The sequence below is a fragment of the Carassius carassius genome, chromosome 17 (genome assembly GCF_963082965.1).
Source record: "Carassius carassius chromosome 17, fCarCar2.1, whole genome shotgun sequence".
Lineage (NCBI taxonomy): Eukaryota > Metazoa > Chordata > Actinopteri > Cypriniformes > Cyprinidae > Carassius > Carassius carassius.
Window position 1 is genome coordinate 21,455,835 of NC_081771.1, and position 25,877 is coordinate 21,481,711.

Below are 25,877 nucleotides of genomic sequence, written 5' to 3' on the forward strand. Positions count from 1 at the left end.
AATCACAGTAATGAATAACTCACGGAACAATTAAATTAAAATTTATTTGTATAGTGCTTTTTAAAATACAAATCGTTACAAAGCAACTTTACAGAAAATTATGTTTCTACAATATTTAGTAGTAGCTTAAAAGTGGTTACTGTCAGTTTATGTGCATATGACACGACTTTTCAGAAAAATTAATACAAGACGTAGTCAGCCAGACGATGAACATTATTAACAGCAATTATTATATGATGCAGTCACACTTGTAGCAATATTTATTAGTTCTGTTTGTTGATTCAGGGTTAGCATCATCTGAGGTCCTCTGAGGGTCAGCATCATCTCTTCTCAGTTGTTCTGGATCCAGACTGGAGCTTGTGTAAATCCTAGTTCCCACGAGATAAAGATCCCAGCAGAAACAGAGAAACAAATAGAGACATCATTAGCATAGCAGCTGTTCCAACAAAGTAAAATTAACCCATTTAACCCAAGCGAAAGAATAAGAAAGCGCATTTGTTCAGATACAACAACAGTCACATATTATGAGATGCATTATTTGAATGCTTGGCGAAAGAGATGTGTTTTTAATCTAGATTTAAACAGAGAGAGTGTGTCTGAACCCTGAACTTTATCAGGAAGCCTATTCCAGAGTTTGGGAGCCAAATGTGAAAAAGCTCAAAAACATTTGTGTTAAATCAGAGATATATATATCAGTTGAACATGTTAAACTCTCTATATAAATGTCAATAAATTCATTCTTTAATCATTCTCCAGTTTTGTCTTGCCTCTCTACAACCATTAACCTCTGATGCATTTTGAATAAAAAACACATTTTATAAAATCTAATAAAAAATACTCCTGAGATTAACTGTATTTCAAATTATGTATGTACAAACTAAACCACCTGGGTCTTATAACTGACACCTGAAACTGCAACCGTTGCTATATCATCCAGTTCGGTAGGTCATGCTGTCACAAAAAACTAGGGTCCTATAGCCGGGGTTCTAAAACTGCAGCCTCCAGTTGTGCACAGTTGTATTTTATTGAAGCATCCCTGGGCGCCATTGGCTAGCGGACCCCCACCTGCTGTTAGCATTCCATTGACTCCCATTCATTTTGGCGTCACTTTGACAGTGAATTTACATCTGAAGCTTTAAAGACTCCATTTGTCCATTCATTATTTCTAAAGAAACACGAAAATGTATAAAAGGCCCCATTACCTTGTATCTTACGTTGTGGCCCCGTAGAAGCAGTTTATTGTAAAAATAGGCTAACAAGGGGATTCCGCAAGATGGCGGAACGGGCAAGCAGCACTTTCTGAGCTCTCATTCACATGCCCCAGAATTTTTACCTCAAAATTAAATGTGATTGGTTTAAAGGTTAAAAACAGTAAACTGAACTTTTAAATAAGGGGTTGAAACACTTTATTCCAGACATTTATAGCCCAATCGAAGTTTTAACCGAAAATGCCAAGCGGAAAGTCAGACGTTAAATCAGCCGCTACCTCAGGCCAAGCAAACACGGACCATGGTTACGCACAGATGGATGTTACAACCTCCAGGGGTGAGACAAAGAGAAAAAGTTCCCTGTAGGATTATCCTTGAACAGTCCATTTCATTAAATGAACCCAACACCGCATTCCACAGATCTGAACGATTCTCCATCGAACCATTTGTGTGTCATAAAACAGTCATGGTGCCGAGATGGCTAAAGGAGATGTCAACCCCCCCTTTCCCTTGTTGTGCCTGTCTAATCTCATACCAGCGACACCAGGACAGCAGGAAAAGATTTCTCTTTGTTCCCCAAACTAAAGACCAAATGGTCAAGAAACCCTGTGGTGACCCCGATGCATAAGTCCACAGCCTTATCAGAAAAACGAAGGATGCTAAGGCATTCCTATGGCCCAGGATCACCACAAACCTTAAACAAGGGAACACCCCTTTTTTCTGAAGATACAAATTCCAGAGACTTGTGTCTCCAAAACCAATAGACTGAATTTAACCCACTTGTGGTTTAATAAACAACGGTCTCAAAATTGCTTCCAATAAGCTGAATTGATTACCAGTATTTACCTCACATATATCTTAAGTATCATGTATGTTTTATATAACCTGTGGAATTCTTTCTGTGTGTTTAACTTTCATTACAGCCTTTTCGAAGGGTTTTCTACCTCAGTTATAGGAACTAATCACCAGAAGTTGCCTCATACATGTGTATTCTCTGTATTATGCATGCTTTATATTACTCAAGTTAATTTTGTGTGTTAAAAACTTCACGGCTAAATCCTTATTTACTTCCACCTCAACTATGGGAAGTATATGCATTTTGGTACCTACTTGATGGGTAAATGATTTCTAGAATTTGGATATAAAGTAGATGTGTGTAGGATGCACCATATTTAAACTATTAAGTTTGCTTATTAAAGCTTTTAAAGAAACTCTCAGGAGTTTGGGCACACGCGATCACGTGGACATTACGCTAATTACATGCAAGAACAGGAGAACGGGGTGTAGGTCCCGCCCAAGACAAGATCTGATTTGCTGTCGCACTAAGGAGGACGGGTCAGATGGACACACTTATAACCCAATGACAAGCAGTTTTTGCTTTGCTTTTTGCCTTGCTTTTTGCCCTGCTTGCAGTGACTTTGGCTCTTGCCAATGTTTTGTGCTGACCTTTCCATCGTCCAGCGTGTACTCTTCAAACCACCAAGAGCTCACTCAAAACTCATCAACTCTTCCGTAAGATCCTTCGCTGAACTTTGTCAAAGAAAACCCTCTCAGAGTCGCTCCAGACTTAGAGGAAACTCTGTTGCATTGCAACCCGCAATCCAGGAAGTCTCGCGAACGTAGTGCTTACCGGCAAAGCCAACCAACCAATCACAAAAGAGTGCTGTCCCTCAGAACGCGTCATCGATCGACTGCCAGCCAATCAGCACCAGAGATTCAGTCTCCAGCAACTTCCAGCAACGCGCCCACATGAGCATCTAAATGCAAGTACACAATATCTCCTAATTCTGGCTGAAACTGGTGCAAATCTTATTAAGAAAACAAACTAAGATTAAAGTGCTAGTAGATTGATTCTCTCAGGTTGCGGTCAAGAAATAATGTCTAACGCTAGACACTTGGGACTCCATTCACCCTCCGTTAATAACATCACTTTTCTCCGTCACTGTTTGAATGAATGTTTGTGTGTTTTCGTTAGTTTAGTTTTTGTGTATTAGAGTAGTTCAATAAAGTCTTGGTTGATTTTACATACATTTTACAAGCGTCTTTTGCTGTGTGCTTACAAGTTACTGCCTTAAACTGTAGATTCTGTTACCTTGCTCATAATCAATTATCATAATTTTATGATATTATTACCATAGGCCACGGAATAATATTTTGTCCAAAATTGATAAAATACCCTAATCTCAATTTATCGGTGGACGAATGGTTGATAAAGTGTTAAATATTAATTCTGAATAATTTGCATATTAATTCGGTTCTTATTCACTGTAATTCAATCCCCTTTGAGTTGTATTGATCTTAATTCCCTTATTAATCCTACATCCCCTAAAAACTCCAACGAAAGGTGAAGTGCCACCTTCGAAGGTAAAAACCTCACAGGATTCGTCTGAAGTTCCAAACGCGTTGAAGCCATACAGAGTAGAATTTCCTCTGCCCCACTAGTCCTGGCTCAACAATTCTAATTATGTGCTACTTTTAAGAAAGGGCAAAAAATATATGCAATATACATAAGTAGTGGAATAACAAGATACGGTTATAAAAAATAGATTTTTTTCAAACATGATACGAATTATGTGCTACATATGAAAAGGAACAAATATACATTTACAAACACATATATGTAGTATCAATTTAAAGCTTAACATTTGCAGTTTACAAATATATGCAATTTTACTGTGTCTTGTACAGATAGTGAAAGAGGAGATTTAGAGTTGAGCCTGTACCTTTTTTTTTGTTTTTTGTTTTTAATCAAAGAAATTTTATTTTGACTTTAATGACTTCATATTAACAGTAACATTATCCAAAAACATAATTTGTAACAACACTATATACAACAATTTACAAATATAATAACATTTCTGTAACAGTAAAACAAGCTAAATACCATTGATTTTTAAAGTACCGATGCATTAGTTGTTTCACTTTCCTTTGTTTTAACTGTTGATGAGGTGTTTGTTGTGTAGAAGGTAGCAGCATGTCGGCCCATCCTCTTGTTAAAGGTGTGAACAGAAGCACTGTCGGCCTGAACATCCACAGGAGGCTCTACTCCATCCGTTACATCATACATAGCTTTTCCTGAATCTGCAGGCCGCCACAGTTTGGGGTGAAAACAGCAATAGTAGAGAACTTTTATCAACAGACCCAAGACATAACAAAGTGGGATGGAGATTATCAGACTGAAGGCGTACGACTGGGTCATCTCTGCATCTCGGTACAATCTCAAGTGTCCGCCTTGAACCTAGTTTTGTTCAGTGGAGCGAAAAGAGTAAAATTGTTGCTTTTCCTGCATGTGTGTCAGATGGGCTTCTTCATCAGGCACATATTAGCTATCTGCCAGGGTTTTCGTGTGTGGTGCCTGGCTCTCCTGAAGGCTCTTCTCACCCTCAAGGAACCGGTCATACCTAGGATGACATACAAGACAACAATGTTGCGGAGAATTACACCCATGTCTGTAGCACATAACAGCAGATGTACAGCCAGCATATAAGTACTATCAACATGGAGGAAGTCATGAAAGAAAACAAAATGGAAACTGACCTGGTTTTACAAGTGACCTTGCTTTTCGACTAGGCCACTGGCTTTCTGAGGGAACCGAGGAGGTCGATGTAGGCTTGGCACTTCCTGTAGAAGTCAGCATCTGATGCAGACAAGTTGAGGTGGGTCTTCAGATACTGAACAAACCTGATCATGTTCTTTATGTAGTTCAGTTTGGTGGCTGGGCCCATGTCAGCGTGCATCTCTCACTGCTCCTGCTCCTCTCACTGCATCTCTCACTGCTCCTTATCCTCTCACTGCATCTCTCACTGCTCCTGCACCTCTCACTGCATCTCTCACTGCTCCTGCTCCTCTCACTGCATCTCTCACTGCTCCTCTCACTGCTCCTGCTCCTCTCACTGCATCTCTCACTGCTCCTCTCACTGCTACTCTCACTGCTCCTCTCACTGCACCTCTCACTGCTCCTGCTCCTCTCACTGCATCTCTCACTGCTCCTGCTCCTCTCACTGCTCCTCTCACTGCTCCACTCACTGCTCCTGCTCCTCTCACTGCTCCTCTCACTGCATCTCTCACTGCTCCTGCTCCTCTCACTGCTCCACTCACTGCTCCTGCTCCTCTCACTGCTCCTCTCACTGCTCCTCTCACTGCACCTCTCACTGCTCCTGCTCCTCTCACTGCATCTCTCACTGCTCCTGCTCCTCTCACTGCTCCTCTCACTGCTCCACTCACTGCTCCTGCTCCTCTCACTGCTCCTCTCACTGCATCTCTCACTGCTCCTGCTCCTCTCACTGCTCCACTCACTGCTCCTGCTCCTCTCACTGCTCCTCTCACTGCATCTCTCACTGCTCCTGCTCCTCTCACTGCACCTCTCACTGCTCCACTCACTGCTCCTGCTCCTCTCACTGCTCCTCTCACTGCTCCTGCTCCTCTCACTGCATCTCTCACTGCTCCTGCTCCTCTCACTGCTCCTCTCACTGCTCCACTCACTGCTCCTGCTCCTCTCACTGCTCCTCTCACTGCATCTCTCACTGCTCCTGCTCCTCTCACTGCACCTCTCACTGCACCTCTCACTGCTCCTCTCACTGCTCCTTATCCTCTCACTGCATCTCTCACTGCTCCTGCTCCTGCTCCTCTCACTGCTCCTCTCACTGCATTTCTCACTGCTCCTGCTCCTCTCACTGCTCCTCTCACTGCTCCTGCTCCTCTCACTGCTCCTGCTCCTCTCACTGCTCCTCTCACTGCTCCTGCTCCTCTCACTGCTCCTCTCACTGCTCCTGCTCCTCTCACTGCACCAGTGACAGTGGGGTAGACACATCCTGTGGAAGTGGGAGTTTGGTGAGTAGAAATAATATTGTTTGAAAATGACTAAAAGAAAAAGAAAAAAGTTAAAGAAAAAATCTTTAAAGAGTTGACCTGCAAATTGGGTCATCCTTGAGTTGGTAATCAAACTAGCCAATCACAAAAACACCTTGACCCTGTAAAGAGTGTTAGCTCCACCCTGGCAAGGTGTTAAACTTCAACTTGTGGGTCATTCTACGGAAATGTCCATTTTTCTGTCCCTTACAGAAATATTACACTTGAAAAACACATTAGATTAACAATTTTTTTATATTTAAAAATGAAACAATATGTTATTTGAACAATTACACTTTCTTGAGCCATCAATGTGGCAATATTTGATTTTTATTAATTAATTAGAATTCCAAGCACCACAGAAGTGCTCGTCCCCACAGTCATGTACAGAGGGAAAATGCTTTAATTTGAGGTCAAAAACAGTGTTTTCTTCCATTTAAAATACAACCATGTGTCCATAACTATCAAATATATGATGTAAATTACATTAAAAAACAAAATGCTAAATAAATATTATAAAATATATAATGAAAGTAGTGGTCCCCTGGAGTTGTGTCACTGGTGTTACCGTTTAACAAAAAAGCTCTTATTTTGAAATAACAATCACACTGATGACATATATTTTTTTTTTTTTTTTTTTTAAACCAGAGGAGCTGAACACGCAGCGCTGGTTATAGCATATAAATTTACTAAGAGGGGAGAGAGAAGAAGATGGGGAAAGGGGTTAGAGTCTCTGGATCGAGTGCATAGTAGGTGGCGGTAATGCGCGAAATTGGGGCGAATCGCCAAAAAAAAGGGAAGAAGAAGAAGACACTGATGACATCACTCGACTTCCTTCTTCCAATTTCCTGGAAATTTCTGATGAGAAGCCCATAGTAAGTCCACTGTCTCTTTTCAATTATCAAAAATCTTCTCATTTATCTCATGATTTCATATGAAGCTTTTAGTTGAAGTCACTGGTATGACCTCTTTTATTGTTTGGGCATTGTAAAAAACTAGAATACAAATGGATTAAACTACTTAATTTAGTGAGTATACCATGATTGACAACATGTGGTTTGATACCTTGCAGCAGCCATTTTGTAAAATGCAGTTTTCATGAAAATTGTCACTAGTGTTACTGTCACTGGTGTCACCTTCCTTATGGGTAAAATACATGCACACAAAAAAAAATCATTAAGCTGTAATTTGTGTACTCATAAAGTCAAAGAGTAATCTAATAATGTGGTCTAAGTTTACATGTTAGAAAAAGAAATCAATTTTAAGAGATCTTGCCGTACCAAATGTGGACGTTTCTGTAGAATGACCCTTGTAAGGTGTGTATCTTCACTTTCAATCAGACGTTTGGGGTGAGTCTTTGTTGTTGTTTTTGGAATAAATGAAGATTTAAGCAAGTTAATTTTAAATGGGTTCAAAAAGTGAGAGTAAAGATTTAGATTGTCAGAAAATATTTTTATTTTGAATAGAATAGAGTACAATTTTTATTGTCTTAAAAAGTACGTTTTTTTTATAGGAAATTTTCATATATATGCTATTATGACTATAATTAAATACAAATGTCGCATTAATGCAAAATAAAAAGAAATGCATTTATTTGTAAAGATTTTACTTTTAAAGAAATGCTCATGACAACTTTGTCTCCTCAAAAGACTGAATTGCCTGTGTGTGTGTGTGTGTGTGTATGTATATATATATATATATATATATATATATATATATATATATATATATATATAATTATAGAAAAAATTCAAATTGAGAAGATTTGAGTCTTACTCGGTTTAGTCATTCAGATGCACACTCACAACAAAGTTGTCAACCGCCAGGAAAAATAGAAGAAGATGCACACTCCATACCAGTTGGTGGCGGTAATGCACCTTTACGTTGTGTGACAACCGCCAAGAAAAACTCCGGAAAGAAGAACCATATGCAAAGCTTTGTGTTAGGCGTTGAAAGCAGGCCTCTGGCTCGGCCTGGACGCGACGGTAACCCGCGGCGAAATCCGTCGTATCCGTCGTTTGATTAGCTCTTTGTAAACGTCTAATCTAACTGAAAAGAACGCTACGTTGTTTATGTGGTTTGGAGCCGTTTCGCGGAGATATGTGCCGAAAAGTAGCGGGCCAGATTAAAAATGGCGGCCGCGCTTCAGAACGCGAATTCCCAGCATGCATTGTTTAGGGAGAAGGTGAGTGCCTTTGTTTTCATTTTTGTTATGAACATTAATAACTGAAAACATCTAGGTTATACAGATGATGATGATGACAGGTAGCAAAAGAGAACCGGCCTGATGAGATATGCACATATATAGACATGCAATATTTATTATTTGTGCTGACGTCATTGCCATTAAGCTCAAAATAAGCTCTTTATTTTAATAGTTATAGTTAGTGTGTGTGTGTGTGTGTGTATGTATCCATCCTGTCTGCACCATTAAATAAAATTTCATACTGGACTGGAGCTAATAGTTTGTAAACTATGTTTGTGATTGTTTTTTATATTGCAAAGTATGTACATTAACAATGTTTTTGTTATTTTTCATTTATAATCTTTAACAGCAGGAATCATACCCTCTGGCCTCACTGCAGGAAGGCGTGAGCTCTCTTCCTGGGCATCTGAGAACGTGTGTGCATGTGTCTCACTGCTTTGTCATTTTCTGTTGCAGTACAATACTCAAAATTCCATCAAATGTGTTTGTATTCACTGTTTCTTTTCTTATGTTGTTATTGGAAATGATTAGGATGGGCTTGGTGGTGAGGAACATACCTCCATTTCTTCCTGAAGTCTGTTCCTCAGAGCTCCTCGAGATGCTGACAGCAAGTCACATTCTGAGCCAGAAACGGAGCCTGCATCTGGAAAGCGGTCTGGTGAGTCTTATTAGAAATAAAGTGTCAAATCTCTCTTCACAGAAGGCATATGCAGAGATTGGACTTGATTTTTAGACAAGAAAAAAAGATACCTTAAATGTCTCAAACACACACATTTGTTTTTGTGGGTAGGATTTGGTTGAGGTTTATTTACATTTGATTTTGCTTTATTTACAGTCATTACTAGGTTCTAAGTACATGTAGCATGTGTAACAAAGAGACTGTTAAATAAAGAGTTTCCATAATGTATTTAGGTTTGACGGTACGTTCATCTATTTTAACGAGTTTACACTTGTGATATGCTTTAATATTTGCACACGTATGCCTTAGTAAATAACATCTTTTCAATATTTTCCAGGATGCAGAGTGGCTGAGCACCAGTGACAGAGTGGGTGACAGAGCAGTGGCCCGCATAAAAAGGATACAACGTCGAGTATGCAGATCACTCTGAGGATCAAGCTGTGAATTTTACCATGATACAAACTGATGATTGATTAACAACATTGATTTACATTTAATAGGAATAATGCCGCCGGATCGCAGGTCGGCATCGTTTATGGTTAGAACTATGACCCTCGAAATAGAACTAGAACCCTAGAAATATCTCTTGTACAAACTACATTTTCATGTGTGTTTTTTTTTTTTTTGACATTTAAAAATCTTTGCAAATAATGAAAGGGTTAGGCCGTCCATCATCATCATTACAGCCTCCAAAGCGCTGCTTTACCTTCTTGACATCCATTCTTTTAGGCAAAAGCTTTGGCACATCTTGCGCCAGTCCAAGAATTTCCTCACAATATAAATGCCCCCAGCAGTCCCTCACAATGACGTCCCCCTCGATTTTGGCTGTCAATTCAACTGGCAGAGACTGAAAAAAGAAAGAAATTAAAATAGCAGAAATTAAAAGAATGTCAACTGCAGTGGTGTGGCTGCACATTGAACAACTTCTTGGAGTGTGTAATCTCCCTATGGTTCTGCTTCATAGCGTCCCTCTGTTCAGCTCCTTAGAGAGATCCAGAACCTGCTTGGTCTGATCTTTTTCAGTCAGAGAGCTCCAATGTCCAACTGCTGCACTTCTGTAGCCATGTTGTCCAACAGATTGACCATTAGGCTGTAGAAAATATATATATTTATTATTATTGTTTTATTTTTATTTTTTTTCATATGACAAGATGGGAAACAGAGTGACCAGTGACAGGTAGACACTTCCTGTGGAAGTGGGAGTTGATAAGTAGAAATAATATTTTTTGAAAATCCTTTTGCATTTGGCCAAATCTTTGCTTCTTGTACCTTCCTGTTTGTCTTAATATTTAAGACTACAGTTTACTTTCATGCACATTATTTCACAATCTATATTTAATTCTACAATATACATATTTTTTAAATTTTATTCTTATATTTTTATTGTTCACTTTTATTTCATTCTTACATAGCTATATTTATGTATATTTTCATCTGTGTTGTTTTCTTTAATAACTGCACTGTCCATGGAGCTGACCTGACTCACATTTCACTGCTGGTTATATGTGCTATATACAATTTTGTATGTGACGAATAAAAATCTTGAATCTTCATATTTATTATGGTTAATGGTACACACATTTACAGCTTAGCTCTAAATAAATAATTAAATTAAATAAATAACATCCACAATGTCAAGGATGTGCATGCCATTAAGTATGCAAAGTTATATATATTTTTTGAGCATATTTATTTTTATTTAACATTTATTCTCTTTCAACCATATGTAAATTCTTAGAAAAAAACTCAAGAGATTTATCAAACATGATAATAATTTTGTGCTACATATGAAAAGGATCAAATATATATTTACATACACATGTAGTGCAACAACAAGATACCAATATATAAATACATTTTATAAACGTGTACATATATAAACAACCATTTCAGTAAACTCTAAAACATCTACATTATCCAAATTAAAAAATTGTTAAAAAAAACTATGAAAGGCTAAGTTGTGGTCTGTGCTTGACAACGGGTAGGTTCACAATCTTTAAAATGTATAAATACCATAATTACAGAGTAGATCTAAGTTTTTGGTATGTATTTCTGCCCGGCATTTTCAAATATATGGTTAATGATACACACATTTAAGCTTAGTTCTAAGCTTGCAGTCTTGCAGAAATTCATTTTTATTGCTGCAGGGATACAATTGCGTGTGTGTGTGTTGTATCACACACACACACACACAGAGAATCCATTGAAATGCTAATGAGTTGGGCCCTGCTAAAGCTGCTGTTAGTTTAAAATTCATTCGAGTGGACAACATATTACGAATATATTAGTGTTTGTCTTTTTTTGTTTCTGTTTCCAAAAACATCACTCTTCAAAGTCCTCCTTTTATTGTATAAGTGTCAATGTAATAGAAAAAAATAACCCCTGCCATTGAGTCTAAGCCAGATTGGAATCAGCTGTGGTTGGCCCAATTTACACATATTTCCTGACTGTCTAAATCTTTACTCTCACTTTTTGAACCCATTTAAAAATAACTTGCTTAGAAATGTTCATATTATTGTAGAAAAAAAAAATTTCAGACGACAAGATGGGAAACAAAAGAAATACATTTATTTATTTGTAAAGATTTTACTTTTAAAGAAATGCTCATGACGACTTTGTCTCCTCAAAAGACTGAATTGCCTGTGTGTGTGTGTGTGTGTGTGTGTGTGTGTGTGTGTGTGTGTGTGTGTGTGTGTGTGTGTGTATATATATTACTATAAAAAAAAATTCACACGACTAGATGGGAAATAGGGTAACCACAGACAGTGGAATAGACACATCCTGTGGAAGTGGGAGTTTGGTGAGTAGATCGAAAATGCTTTTTCATTTGACCAAATCTAAATATTTAATTTATTAACTTGATTTATCACAAATTAAAGCTTGTTGTAATTATTCATATTTCATTTATTTTTTCTTTTTCTTCCCCAAGGCAACCACTGTGATTTTAAGCCGGACCGTGAGTACACTTGTCATTAATCAGTGCATCTGTATAAGACCGAGGTTATCGTATGATGTGCAGTCGGACAGATGTTGTATTGTGTTATTTTGCAGGATAGTGAACATACAACATCATCCGAAGAAAGAGGAGGTGATATTTTTCCTCCTCTTCCTCCTCTTCCTCTTCCTCGTCCTCCACCACCTCCACCCGACGTCCCCAATCTCCCCCTCCAAGGGCCAGAGGATGATGCTGTGGAGGTATTGGATATATTCAGTGTAGTCTGTCAAACTGTCTAGTTGCAATTCTGGTGTTAATTATTTGTTTGTTTGTTTTTTTTAATCTCCAGTACTTTGCCGACGACGAAGAGGAGGAGGACTGATTTTTTTTTTACATTTTTTTTAATATATAAATAAATATTTCATCCTTACCTTTAATGTGTTTTTTGACTTTATTGCAATACGAAACACCAGTGACATGCCTGAATCTGGGCTATATGTTACTGCACACTATCAGCTTTTGATCAGCATCACAGAGTGCCTGGGGTCAGAGGTCAGATCTAAGTTTTTGGTATGTATTTCTGCCCGACATTTTCAAATATATGGATGTTTGTATTTGTGTGTATGTATCACAGTGTATCAGTTTGGCAGGCCTGTATGCTGGGGTCAGAGGTCAGACCTCTTAAAGGTTTCAGTATGTATTTCTGCCCAGCATTTTTAAATATAGGCAGAAATTCAACTGCTGCAGGGATACTCATACATCTGTCTCTCTCACACACACACACACACACACACACACACAGAGAATCCATTGAAATGCTAATGAGTTGGGCCCTGCTAAACCTGCTGTTAGTTTAAAATTCATTTGAGTGGACAACATATCTACAAATACACAAAAATATCTACAATAAACATACTGAATGGTAATTTACAAAATAAGTATGAGCTTCAATAAAAATTTGGACCAAATGTGTTGTGCAGTTTCAAATGAGCCCAAGTTCAGTGTTGTGCGTTGTTTGCAGGCCGAGAGATCAAGGGTCAAGTAGGCCTTGTTGAGGTCATTCAGAGCTTTGTTGCTTAACATTTGTAGTTTATAAATTTAAATAAGGTTTATAAACCTTTAATATGATTTTTGACTTTATTGCAACACAAAACACCAGTGAAAGTCCTGAATCTGGGCTATATGTTACCCGTTTCCTCTGCCCCACAAGTCCAGGCTCAACCATTCAGGCCAACCCTATCAGCTTTTGATCAGCATCACAGTGTATTACATTTTGCAGGCCTGTCGGCCTGGGGTCAGAGGTCAGATCTAAGTTTTTGGTATGTATTTCTGCCCGGCATTTTCAAATATATCGTTAATGAAATATACCTCCTAATAAGAGGAAAAAACAATTAAGTTAAATCTTAAAGTTTTGAGTATATTTCTGCCCAGCAGGTAAAGGGAAAAAAATAAATGATCCAAATATCTGGAACTGACTGTAATTGCACCGACACTAATAAATGAAAGAATGAGACGAAATAGAATTAGGGAAATTGTATTTAGGAAATACAAAAACTATATATATATATAATTGTACAATAAAATACAAACAAAATGTAATCGAGTCTGTCTGGGTAGGTTGTCAGACATCCAGCCACTCCAGCTCCTCTTACTCCCCACGAAAAGACCTTTTTATGCTGTGGTCAAAGCGGATCTTCTCATCTTTGAGAATGTCTTTTGTGGCCTGAAAGAGCAGGACGTGCCTGTCTCCTTCTTGAAGTTTTACAATGCAGTGGCGAGGCTGCACATTGAATTTTTTTTTTGACTGTGTAATCCATCTCCCTGTGCTTTCCAGAGACGGGTGGCACTCACAGGGGAAGGTCTCCGCATCGATGCAGACGTCCTCACTGCCATGTTTAATGAAAAACAGGTGGCCCAACTCATCCTGCATCTCGACCATCTCCCTGCCCTCAGCACCTGTGATCACCTTTCCGTGGAAATCACACAGGATGGAGCCCTTCCTGAAGGCCTTGGTTGCAACAACTCCTGTGGTAAAAAACAACATTCTTTTTCATGTGATGTTTATGATGTTATTATATTAATTTTTTTATGGATTTTACTGTGCTCATAAGACATTGGTGCATACCTTTCTGCTCTTTTTTCTCTCTTTCAAACACTCTCTCACACACACACACACACACACACACACACACACACACACACACACACACACACAGAGAGAATCCATTGAACTGCTAATGAGTTGGGCCCTGCTAAACCTAAATTCATTTGAGTGGACAACATCCATCCTGTCTGCACCATTAAGTAAAATTTCATACTGGAGCTAATAGTTTGTAAAACATGTTTGTGATTGTTTTTTTTGCAAAGTATGTACATTAACCATGTTTTTGTATATTTTTCATTTATAATCTTTAACAGCAGGAATTACACCCTCTGGCCTCACTGCAGGAAGGCGTGAGCTCTCTTCCTGGGCATCTGAGAACGTGTGTGCATGTGTCTCACTGCTTTGTCATTTTCTGTTGCAGTACAATACTCAAAATTCCATCAAATGTGTTTGTATTCACTGTTTCTTTTCTTATGTTGTTATTGGAAATGATTAGGATGGGCTTGGTGGTGAGGAACATACCTCCACTTCTTCCTGAAGTGTGTTCCTCAGAGCTCCTCGAGATGCTGACAGCAAGTCACATTCTGAGCCAGAAACGGAGCCTGCATCTGGAAAGCGGTCTGGTGAGTCTTATTAGAAATAAAGTGTCAAATCTCTCTTCACAGAAGGCATATGCAGAGATTGGACTTGATTTTTAGACAAGAAAAAAAGATACCTTAAATGTCTCTAACACACACAAACACACACATTTGTTTTTGTGAAAAGTGGGTTCATCCCATAGGCGTAATGGTTTTATACTGTACAAACTGTATATTCTATGGCCCTACACCAAACCCTAACCCTCAAAGGAAATTTTGTGCATTTTTACTTTCTCAAAAAAACTCATTCTGTATGATTTATGAGCGTTTTGAAAAATGGGGACATGGGTTATGTCCTCATAAGTCACCCTCTCCTTGTTATACCTGTGTCATACCCATTATACAAAGTTGATTTCTGATATGTCACAAAAACAAGAGCACACACACACACACACACACAGAGAAAAACAAATCAGTACATTTTTAAGAGAAATAAATAGGTTACAAGGGTAGGATTTGGTTGAGGTTTATTTACATTTGATTTTGCTTTATTTACAGTCATTACTAGGTTCTAAGTACATGTAGCATGTGTAACAAAGAGACTGTTAAGTAAAGCGTTTCCAAAATGTATTTAGGTTTGACGGTACGTTCATCTATTTTAATGAGTTTACACTTGTGATATGCTTTAATATTTGCACACGTATGCCTTAGTAAATAACATCTTTTCAATATTTTTCAGGATGCAGAGTGGCTGAGCACCAGTGACAGAGTGGGTGACAGAGCAGTGGCCCGCATAAAAAGGGATATGCAAACTGATGACTGCCAACTGACATTAATTTACATTTAATAACTCTGGTCTTTTTTCATAGTACTTGGAGCTGTATTTCTCAACAATCAGGCCTGAGATAAGTGCCTATACAGATCCATGTGCATGTGTACCATGTATCCGTTAAATAAAGAAATAAAAAAACCTTTAGGACATCGTTTTCATTTTGTATTTTGTTGAAAATTATACAAATTTTATCTGTAAGACTTATCTGAAGACTAATAAGGGAAACGGTGTAAACTGCATCACCAGGGGAGAAACTTATCCTCTTATAAACCCCCACTCCCTTCTTTAAAATAAAAGCAATGAATCTTTTTATACTTTAAAATAATCCGTGTAAAACATCTGTCATTACAATATGATCTTAGACTTTAGATCAGATCATTTTGCAGAAGATTTGACTAATCTGAAGACTAAAATGTGCATGACCCCTTTAAGAAATAAAATAAAATAAAGAATAAAAGCAATGAGCAGTTAGGTGGTTTACAATTTATACTTTACAATAAACTATGTAAAATTTATTTTTTGGTAAACGGCATCACCAGGGGAGAATCTTACCCTCTTCTAACCGCATACTTTAAAACAAACTGTGTAAAACATATCTCATTACAATATCTTAGACTGTAGAAAAGATCATTTTGCTGACAATTTAAAAGAAAAGCTATGATGTATTGTTATACTTTACAATAAACCATGTAAAATAGTCTTTTTGGTAAACGTCATGACCAGGGGAGAAGATTATCCCCCACCGTTGTCTTTTATTCAGTTAGGTATGCAATTTATGTGGTTTTATAGTTTTATCTGGGTTTAATTTATGGCTTTATTCAGGTTCCAACCAAAAAAAAAAGGTTGAAAATATACTGCAGCATATGTGCTGCATGTCCAGTGGTCAGACTTGTGCTGTGCACACGTTCGCAGACTAACGCGTTGACAAGGAAGATGAGAGGGAACTCACCCTTTAATATGAAAACGTTACCCTAAAAGGGAGCCGCGCAGCAGATATGCTGCACTAAGTTGAGGAAATATGCAAATTATGAAAAATGTGTCCTCAATTTACATTTATTGGAGACTAACGGCGTACCGAACGACGTGAAATTGGGCTCACCGTTCAATGACTTGGAAAATGAGAGCAGCGGGCGCAGCAGCCTTTGTTATGCTTTCGTGCAGCACTGGCGCTGCACAAAAATTGAAAAATGGCAAAAATTGATAAAAGTGCACAAAATGAGAGACTGAGCGGTTGACGGGCGTGGGCCAATGAGAGATTTGTCAAAAAAAGCACTGAAAAGGGGCCCGAGGGGCCGTTTAACACATATGCTGCACAAGTGGCCTCAGCAGCGACAGTCCAGCTACCATCAGGCCAGGCTCAGGCCTCAGCAGTAGCAGTCCAGCTACCACTAGGCCAGGCTTAGGCCTCAGCAGCAGCAGTCCAGCTACCACAAGGCCAGGCTTAGGCCTCAGTAGCAGCAGTCCAGCTACCACCAGGCCAGGCTCAGGCCTCAGCAGCAGCAGTCCAGCTACCACCAGGCCAGGCTCAGGCCTCAGCAGCAGCAGTCCAGCTACCACCAGGCCAGGCTCAGGCCTCAGCAGCAGCAGTCCAGCTACCACCAGGCCAGGCTCAGGCCTCAGCAGCAGCAGTCCAGCTACCACCAGGCCAGGCTCAGGCCTCAGCAGCAGCAGTCCAGCTACCACCAGGCCAGGCTCAGGCCTCAGCAGCAGCAGTACAGCTACCACCAGGCCAGGCTCAGGCCTCAGCAGCAGCAGTACAGCTACCACCAGGCCAGGCTCAGGCCTCAGTAGCAGCAGTCCAGCTACCACCAGGCCAGGCTCAGGCCTCAGCAGCAGCAGTCCAGCTACCACCAGGCCAGGCTCAGGCCTCAGCAGCAGCAGTCCAGCTACCACCAGGCCAGGCTCAGGCCTCAGCAGTAGCAGTCCAGCTACCATCAGGCCAGGCTCAGGCCTCAGCAGCAGCAGTCCAGCTACCACCAGGCCAGGCTCAGGCCTCAGCAGCAGCAGTCCAGCTACCACCAGGCCAGGCTCAGGCCTCAGCAGCAGCAGTCCAGCTACCACCAGGCCAGGCTCAGGCCTCAGCAGCAGCAGTCCAGCTACCACCAGGCCAGGCTCAGGCCTCAGCAGCAGCAGTCCAGCTACCACCAGGCCAGGCTCAGGCCTCAGCAGCAGCAGTCCAGCTACCAACAGGCCAGGCTCAGGCCTCAGCAGCAGCAGTCCAGCTACCACCAGGCCAGGCTCAGGCCTCAGCAGCAGCAGTCCAGCTACCACCAGGCCAGGCTCAGGCCTCAGCAGCAGCAGTCCAGCTACTACCAGGCCAGGCTCAGGCCTCAGCAGCAGCAGTCCAGCTACCATCAGGCCAGGCTCAGGCCTCAGCAGTAGCAGTCCAGCTACCACTAGGCCAGGCTCAGGCCTCAGCAGCAGCAGTCCAGCTACCACTAGGCCAGGCTTAGGCCTCAGCAGTAGCAGTCCAGCTACCACTAGGCCAGGCTTAGGCCTCAGCAGCAGCAGTCCAGCTACCACCAGGCCAGGCTCAGGCCTCAGCAGTAGCAGTCCAGCTACCACCAGGCCAGGCTTAGGCCTTAGCAGCAGCAGTCCAGCTACCACCAGGCCAGGCTCAGGCCTCAGCAGTAGCAGTCCAGCTACCACCAGGCCAGGCTTAGGCCTCGGCAGCAGCAGTCCAGCTACCACCAGGCCAGAATCAGGCCTTGGCAGCAGCAGTCCAGCTACCACCAGGCCAGGCTCAGGCCTTAGCAGCAGTCCAGCTACCACCAGGCCAGGCTCAGGCCTCAGCAGCGACAGTCCAGCTACTACCAGACCAGGCTCAGGCTGCCGACTGCAAAGATCCATTGCAAACGTCTCATATCCATGGACAAGCCAAAATCCGTGGCGGTCACCGGCAGTGCAGTCAGGTACTGTCACCTCTACCGGTGAGTGCTCCACACCGCAGTTTCCACCCATTGCCCAAGTAACAATACAGACTAAAACCAGGAATCTCGTGTTGAAAAGACATAGATCATCTAATATTTTCCATACTCTGAATCAGGCAAAAATAATATGGGATCCGCGAGCCAAACCTAAAGGCTTATTAGGCGGCCATTTAAATATAAGGAGTATGGCACCTAAACTAGAAGAGCTAGAACATCTGCTCTGCAATTCCAACATTGATTTTATAGGCCTCTCTGAAACATGGCTGACACATAACTCTCCAGATTCTGTTGTAAATATGCCTGGGTATAATGTGTACAGGAATGACAGGGAGCATGGTAGGGGTGGAGGAGTTTTGTTGTATGTGAGAGATGTTTTTAATAGTAAACAGATTGTATGGCCAGAGGATATCCAAATTGAAGGTGTCGGAGTAGACGTATCCCTTTCATCTTCAATGTCATTTACCATAATATGTGTATATCGTAAACCATCTGCAAAGTTGGATTTCTATGAAAAATTTAAACTTTTTCTCAAATATTGTGATTTAAATAAAGAAACCATTATTATTGGTGATTTTAACGTAAATTGGAATGAAAAGAAGGTTAGAAAACATCTTAAAGAAACTACAGACCGCTATAATTTCACACAATTAATTCAACAGCCCACTTAGATAACTTCACATTCCAAAACATTAATAGATTTACTTTTTGTCAATCGACCTGAAAGAATTACAAAAACATTTAACTTTATGACAGGCTTATCAGATCACAATGCTTTCTTTTTTTCAAGAAAGCTCACAAAAAGATGTTTCAAAGTTTCACACAGTCATACTGTGTATAATGCTATTCCAAAAAACCAAATGCCAAACTTTGCGGCGGCTTTGCAAGAAACCGATTGGAGTGAATTAAATCAAAGTGAGGACATAGAGAATTGTAGTAATCTGTTTCAGTCTAAAATCAATCCAATCCAATTTTACCAAAAGAGGAAGCCATAATAAGAGAAAAGGAAAGTTGTTACCTTGGTTAAATGATGAGTGTAGGAAATTAATGAAGGAGAGGGATGTGCAACTTAAAAAATCATTAAAATCAGGTCTTACAATAGATAAGCAAAAATTTACATCCTTAAGAAATAAAGTCACTAACTATATGCGAAAGGCAAAAGCAAAATTCTTCATGGATATTATCACTGATGCAAAAGGGAATGGCAAAAAGATCTGGCAAAATCTCAACAAATTACTTGGTAGACAAAAGAAAGAATCAATTGAAGACTTTGAACTCAAAATTAACAACGCTGTAGTAAATAACCCAAATTCTCTATCGAATGAATTTAACCAATATTTTTCTAAATTTGTTAGGGAGATAACTGAACTGTTTGAGCCACCTGAGAAAATAACTAGACCCATTGATCCTTCCAAGCCTGTGTTCAATTTGTGTGAAATAACAGAGCAGGAGGTAGACAACATCATTGGATCGCTTAAGAGTTCCAAAGCAAAGGATGCTTATGGGTTCGATTCACATTCTCTAAAATTATGTAAAGACTCCTTAATTGCTCCAATAACATATATGATCAATTTATCATTCAAGCAGAAAATTGTTCCATCCTTCTGGAAAATGGCCTTAGTCACCCCAATCTTTAAATCTAGTGATAAATTAAATGTAGCCAACTACCGACCAATCAGTATCCTTCCAGTGGTCTCCAAAGTCGCTGAGAGTTGGGTTGCTAAAATTATAAATGAGCATCTAAATAAAGGCCACTCTCCCTTGCATTCGATGCAATTTGGGTTCCGCACCAATCATTCAACTGAATTTGCCAACAGTTTGTTTGTAGAAAAAGTAAAAAGTAAATTGGACAATAGTGCTTGTGTCGGTGCTATGTTTTTAGATTTAAAAAAAGCATTTGACACTGTTAATCATGAGATTTTATTATCTAAATTGACATATTTTAACTTTTCCTCAAATGCCATTCAATGGATTAAATCGTATTTGGACTCAAGAAAACAGTGTGTTAACATTAACAGTGTCAAATCGTCTTTCCTAGATGTTCCCGTTGGTGTGCCTCAAGGGTCAATACTCGGTCCCTTATTATTTTGTTTATATATAAATTACCTTCCAAACACTTGTGTTGATGTTGAATTTCAAATGTATGCTGATGACGCAGTCATCTACACAAGTGCAAAAAGTGCTCAAGAGGCTTCTGCCATCCTGACCTCCGCTTTGGTCCCTGTAAATGAATGGCTTTTTAAATCCTGTCTGCTACTCAATACTAAAAAGACAGTTTGTATGATGTTCACTAAACAGTCCCGCGGCATTAAACAATCTGGTGTATTTTTAAGAGGAGAAGAATTAGAAATCGTCTCTGAATTCAAATACCTTGGTGTGACCCTTGATTCCACATTAAGTTTTAAAAAACATGTAAAAAGAATATAGAGTACAGTAAAATTAAATCTAAGAAATTTTAAACAAATCCGTCAATTTATACCATTTGGGGCTGCTAAGGTGTTTCTACATTCTATGATTTTATCACATATTGAATATTGTTGTACAAGTTGGACATTGACTGGTATGAACACACTCAAATCAATAGAATCACTCTATAAAAATGCCTTAAAAGTCTTTGATAAAAAAACAATTTCCTTCCATATTTGTAATATATTACAAACACATAATCTATTAAGTCTAGAGAATTTTAAACATTTTAAATATACCTGTTTTGTTTACAAAGTGTTAAATGGATTAGCCCCATCTCCCATGTCGGACTTCTTTAAATTAAAGACTCACAGTGGTGCCAGGACACGGGCTTCCACTAGAGGTGACTGTGAGGTGCCTTTCAGAAGAACAGCCTTTGGACAAAATGCTCTGTCTGTGAAGGCTTGTAAGTTATGGAACAGTATCCCCATCACTGTAAGGGAATGTTCCACATTTCCTATATTTAAAATCAAACTCAAAGTGTGGCTTAAAGCAAACCAGTTTTGTGACCATTAAGTGACTTTTATTTTACTTTGCTTGAACTTATTCATTTTTGTCATTTTGTATGTTATAAGTTCTGTATTTCTGTAATTTGCCAATTAAGGGACTACGGATGTAAATTAGCCCTGTGGCTATAATCTGGCATGTTTACGTCTGTTTTTGTTGTTTCAATGCAGATGTTCATTAATGTGCATTGTCCCTATCAAATAAATAAATAAATAAAATAAAAAAAGTGCAGAAGGTTGCAGCGGGAGAGCCGAGCAACCGCAGCGCATGTGTCGCTTCCAACGCCCGGGTCAACCTCATCCAGAGTGTTGGGTCTTGCGTCTCTCAACTTTCTCTTCACAATATCCCACAGATTCTCTATGGGGTTCAGGTCAGGAGAGTTGGCAGGCCAATTGAGCACAGTAATACCATGGTCAGTAAACCATTTACCAGTGGTTTTGGCACTGTGAGCAGGTGCCAGGTCGTGCTGAAAAACGAAATCTTCATCTCCATAAAGCTTTTCAGCAGATGGAAGCATGAAGTGCTCCAAAATCTCCTGATAGCTAGCTGCATTGACCCTGCCCTTGATAAAACACAGTGGACCAACATCAGCAGCTGACATGGCACCCCAGACCATCACTGACTGTGGGTACTTGACGCTGGACTTCAGGCATTTTGGCATTTCCTTCTCCCCAGCCTTCCTCCAGACTCTGGCACCTTGATTTCCGAAAGACATGCAAAATTTGTCCAAAAGTCCAGTGCTGCTTCTCTGTAGCCCAGGTCAGGTGCTGTTTCTAGTTCAAAAGTGGCTTGACCTGGGGAATGCGGCACCTGTAGCCCATTTCCTGCACACGCCTGTGCACGGTGGAGCTGGATGTTTCTACTCCAGACTCAGTCAACTGCTTCCGCAGGTCCCCCAAGGTCTGGAATCGGTCCTTCTCCACAATCTTCCTCAGGGTCCGGTCACCTCTTCTCGTTGTGCAGTGTTTTTTGCCACACTTTTTCCTTCCCACAGACTTCCCACTGAGGTGCCTTGATACAGCACTCTGGGAACAGGTGAGGAACCTCTCGCTTGAGGGTGTCAATGATGGCCTTCTGGACAGCAGTCTTACCCATGATTGCGGTTTTGAGTAATGAACCAGGCTGGGAGTTTTTAAAAGCCTCAGGAATCTTTTCCAGGTGTTTAGAGTTAATTAGTTGATTCAGATGATTAGGTTAATAGCTTGTTTAGAGAACCTTTTCATGATATGCTAATTTTTTGCGATTTTATATTTGAAATTTTGGGTTTTCATGAGCTGTATGCCAAAATCATCAGTATTAAAACAATAAAAGACCTGAAATATTTCAGTTGGTGTGCAATGAATCTAAAATATATGAAAGTTTATTTTTTATCATTACATTATGGAAAATAATGAACTTTATCACAATATGCAAATTTTTTGAGAAGGACCTGTATACGGCTCTGCTGTTAACTTGCGATTTCTGAGGCTGGTGACTCGGATGAACTTATCCTTCGCAGCAGAAGTGTCTCTTGGTCTTCCTTTCCTGGGGTGGTCTGCATGGGAGCCAGTTTCTTTGTAGTGCTTGATGGTTTTTGTGACTGCACTTGGGGACACTTTCAAAGTTTTCCCAATTTTTCAGACTGACTGACCTTAATTTCTTAAAGTAATGATGGCTACTCATTTTCCTGTACTTAGCTGCTTTTTTCTTGCCATAATACAAATTCTAACAATCTATTCAGTAGGACTATCAGCTGTGCATCCATGTGACAACTGATGGTCCCAATCCCATTTATAAGGCAAAAAGATCACACTTATTAAACCTGACAGGGCACACCTGTGAAGTGAAAACCATTTCAGGTGACTACCTCTTGAAGCTCATCAAGAGAATGCCAAGAGTGTGCAAAGCAGTAATCAAAGCAAAAGCTGGCTGCTTTGAAGAACCTACAATATGACATATTTTCAGTTGTTTCACACTTTTGTTATTTATATAATTCCATATATAATTCCACATGTGTTAATTCATAGTTTTGATGCCTTCAGTGTGACTCTACAAATTTTCATAGTCATGAAAATAAAGAAAACTCTTTGAATGAGAAGGTGTGTCCAGACTTTTGTACTGTACTGTATATATATAATGTTTCCATTAGATGACCAGGCGTCCAGCAGAAAGAAACCTTCATATGAAGAGGCTGTTGAGAAAGCAGGTTAAAAAATCATCTTTATTTTACCTTTGTGTATTTCATATGGAGAATAATTTGTCCTAAGTGTAGTTTCTTATGTCCAGATGCAGTGGTCAGCGATCCTCATGTTTCTGTGAGGTTCGGGTTCTTCCACTGGCTGCGGTTGGTGGTCTGTGGGTGGGCAAACGCTAGCGATGTGGTGGAGATCCTGTGTGTTCCTCTTGCCCACGGCACGCTGCTGTGACCTCCATCTCACCTTGGCCGACATGGGGCTCCTCACCACCAGCATATTCCTTGGTTATTAAAGGCAGGGTAGGTAACAAATGTATAAATAACTTTCTTCCAAATTTGTTTAAACTTTCTATATATATCAATGCATAATTAAAATGTAAGTACTCTGATAAAAAGAGTATAAAAATCGAGTGACTCTAGACCGTTTAATCTGTATTAAACACAGCTCATTATTTCCATTTCGGGACGAAACATAGGATTGGCTTAGGCGACTGTCACTCTCTCGCAACCATGGCAACCACACTTTTGCCACACATGACCTGCCCACTTGCGCGCGCACGTTTGATTTGAGGAATTCAAGAGGCACAGATCCTAGGAATACCAAAACAATGGCAGAGAAACAGCAAGCAAAATTCACAGTACCAGCCTATGCAGTTAGTGAAGGCAAACCAGGCAAAAAAAGGAAAACAGTAACAGTACAAGAAAAGGCAATGAACAAAAAGTCTTTGGATAAACAAAGAAATAAAACACGAGTTAATATCGTCGTGGCTTTCCAGCGATGGCGAGAACTGAGGGAACTCAAGGGGCTAAAAAGGGACTCCTTGATGGCTTTATTTCTGCTGGACAGGTAAATCTTTCTTTTTTGTATTTTGATCATACATATTTTTTCATGAAGCATGTGTCATTAGCACACGTAGCTGCGTAATATAGCTAACATAACATTACTTAGCAAGCCGTAGTAGAGACGATAAATAATCTATAGGAGCCCAGAAGGGAGGGGGTGGAGTGAATGGAAATAATGATCCTGCAGGTATTATGGGTTATGGATGTGGTATCCGGAGCTTTTTAAGAGAACCGAGGATGGAGGGTATTCACGCGCCAATGTGTCTCGAGTCCAAAACTCAGAAAATGAAAGCTGTGATCTAGTCAAAACTGCATGTTAATGTTACTAAAAGCAGACTGAATGAGACCACTCAATATTTTTCTCATCAGCAAAAGCACAAAAAATTTGAAATTTGTTAGTTATACTATCAGGAAGTGAACTTTGTTGTCATGATATTCAAGTATTTTTTTATCAAGGCTTCGTGTCGTTTGCATGTGTTCATGTGTTTTTTATAGTGTACGTGGAGGGTTTTATAACAGCTGCTTCAAATTTGCCAGGAAACATCTTCACTATCCTGTTCATGGACAGAATTGGTGGGAAAATCCTGCTTTGTTAGTACATCAGGTTTTGTCTTCCAGTGTTTGAATGACAGCTCAAAATATTTAATTACTACACTTAACAAAACATTCAAGAATAAAGTGCTATAATTATTATTATATTATTATAATGATGCAGATTTTTCTCTGATAGGTGTCAGTTTGGTGGCGTCCAGCATGAGCGTGTTCATGATCTATGTAGTAAAGACCAAAGCTCAGAGTGTGATCATGTCTTGCGTGTTAAGCGGCGTCTATGTCATCTCCTGGAACGCTCTAGACGTGTTGGGAACTGAACTTTACCCCACACAACTACGGTGAACCCCAATATTAATTTGTAATAAAGTTATATTGGTACTGATCTTAAATGCAGAGAGGTCAGACAATCAAAACAGACATAATTTACACTACTGGTCAAAAGGAAAATTGCTGAAAAATTGAAAATTCAGTTTGCATCCCTGGAATAAATTACATTTAAACATGTATTCAAATAGAACTAATTTTCAGGTGTAATATCACAATTTCACTGTATTTTTGATCAAATAAATGCAGCCTTTGTGAACAGAAGAATTGTGAGAATTGAAAGAATGACTGTATTAATTCCAGTTTTTGTTAGCTCATCAGCTCTGGGGGTTTTCACTGGAGCTGGTCGTGTGGCAGCCATCATGGGAAATGTAGTGTTTGGGCAGCTGGTGGGCTCAAACTGTGCCATACCTCCGCTTATGTTATCTACACTCCTGCTGGCAGGAGGACTGACAGCTCTATGCCTGCCTCCAACTAAACAGACTGAACTCACATTACACACACACAGTCAATTGGCATCATCTGGCAATCCTGTCATACTGGGACCAAACACTAAACCAAAAAATACATAACATAAAAATGATAGCATTATTGCGTACTAAATTAAAGTCATTATTTCTCGTTTATATCAAGAAAAAACTAATTTGGGTAGCATTTGATTTTTATTTGATGATATAAAAACATTTTTTTTATGA

At 39.8% G+C, this 25,877-nt stretch overlaps 2 protein-coding genes and 1 long non-coding RNA gene across 3 annotated transcripts; 2 read left to right on the top strand and 1 right to left on the bottom strand.

Moving 5' to 3' along the window:
- The first annotated feature begins 7,963 nt into the window (after positions 1-7,963).
- On the top strand, positions 7,964-15,405 carry LOC132091055 (uncharacterized). Its single transcript, XM_059497822.1, has 4 exons — positions 7,964-8,241; positions 8,612-8,920; positions 14,295-14,603; positions 15,298-15,405. Exons 1-4 carry the CDS (start codon positions 8,188-8,190, stop codon positions 15,403-15,405), a joined length of 780 nt encoding a protein of 259 aa, XP_059353805.1. The 5' UTR covers positions 7,964-8,187.
- Positions 9,050-13,775, bottom strand: LOC132161321 (uncharacterized). Its single transcript, XR_009438120.1, has 2 exons — positions 13,642-13,775; positions 9,050-9,835 (listed from the first exon to the last, which is right to left on the bottom strand). It is a non-coding gene; the product is annotated as an uncharacterized LOC132161321 (long non-coding RNA).
- A 9,640-nt stretch (positions 15,406-25,045) lies between the features above and the next one.
- Positions 25,046-25,754, top strand: LOC132091056 (synaptic vesicle glycoprotein 2C-like). The gene is made up of 2 exons (XM_059497823.1): positions 25,046-25,196; positions 25,496-25,754. Exons 1-2 carry the CDS (start codon positions 25,060-25,062, stop codon positions 25,752-25,754), a joined length of 396 nt encoding a protein of 131 aa, XP_059353806.1. The 5' UTR covers positions 25,046-25,059.
- Positions 25,755-25,877: the final 123 nt, after the last annotated feature.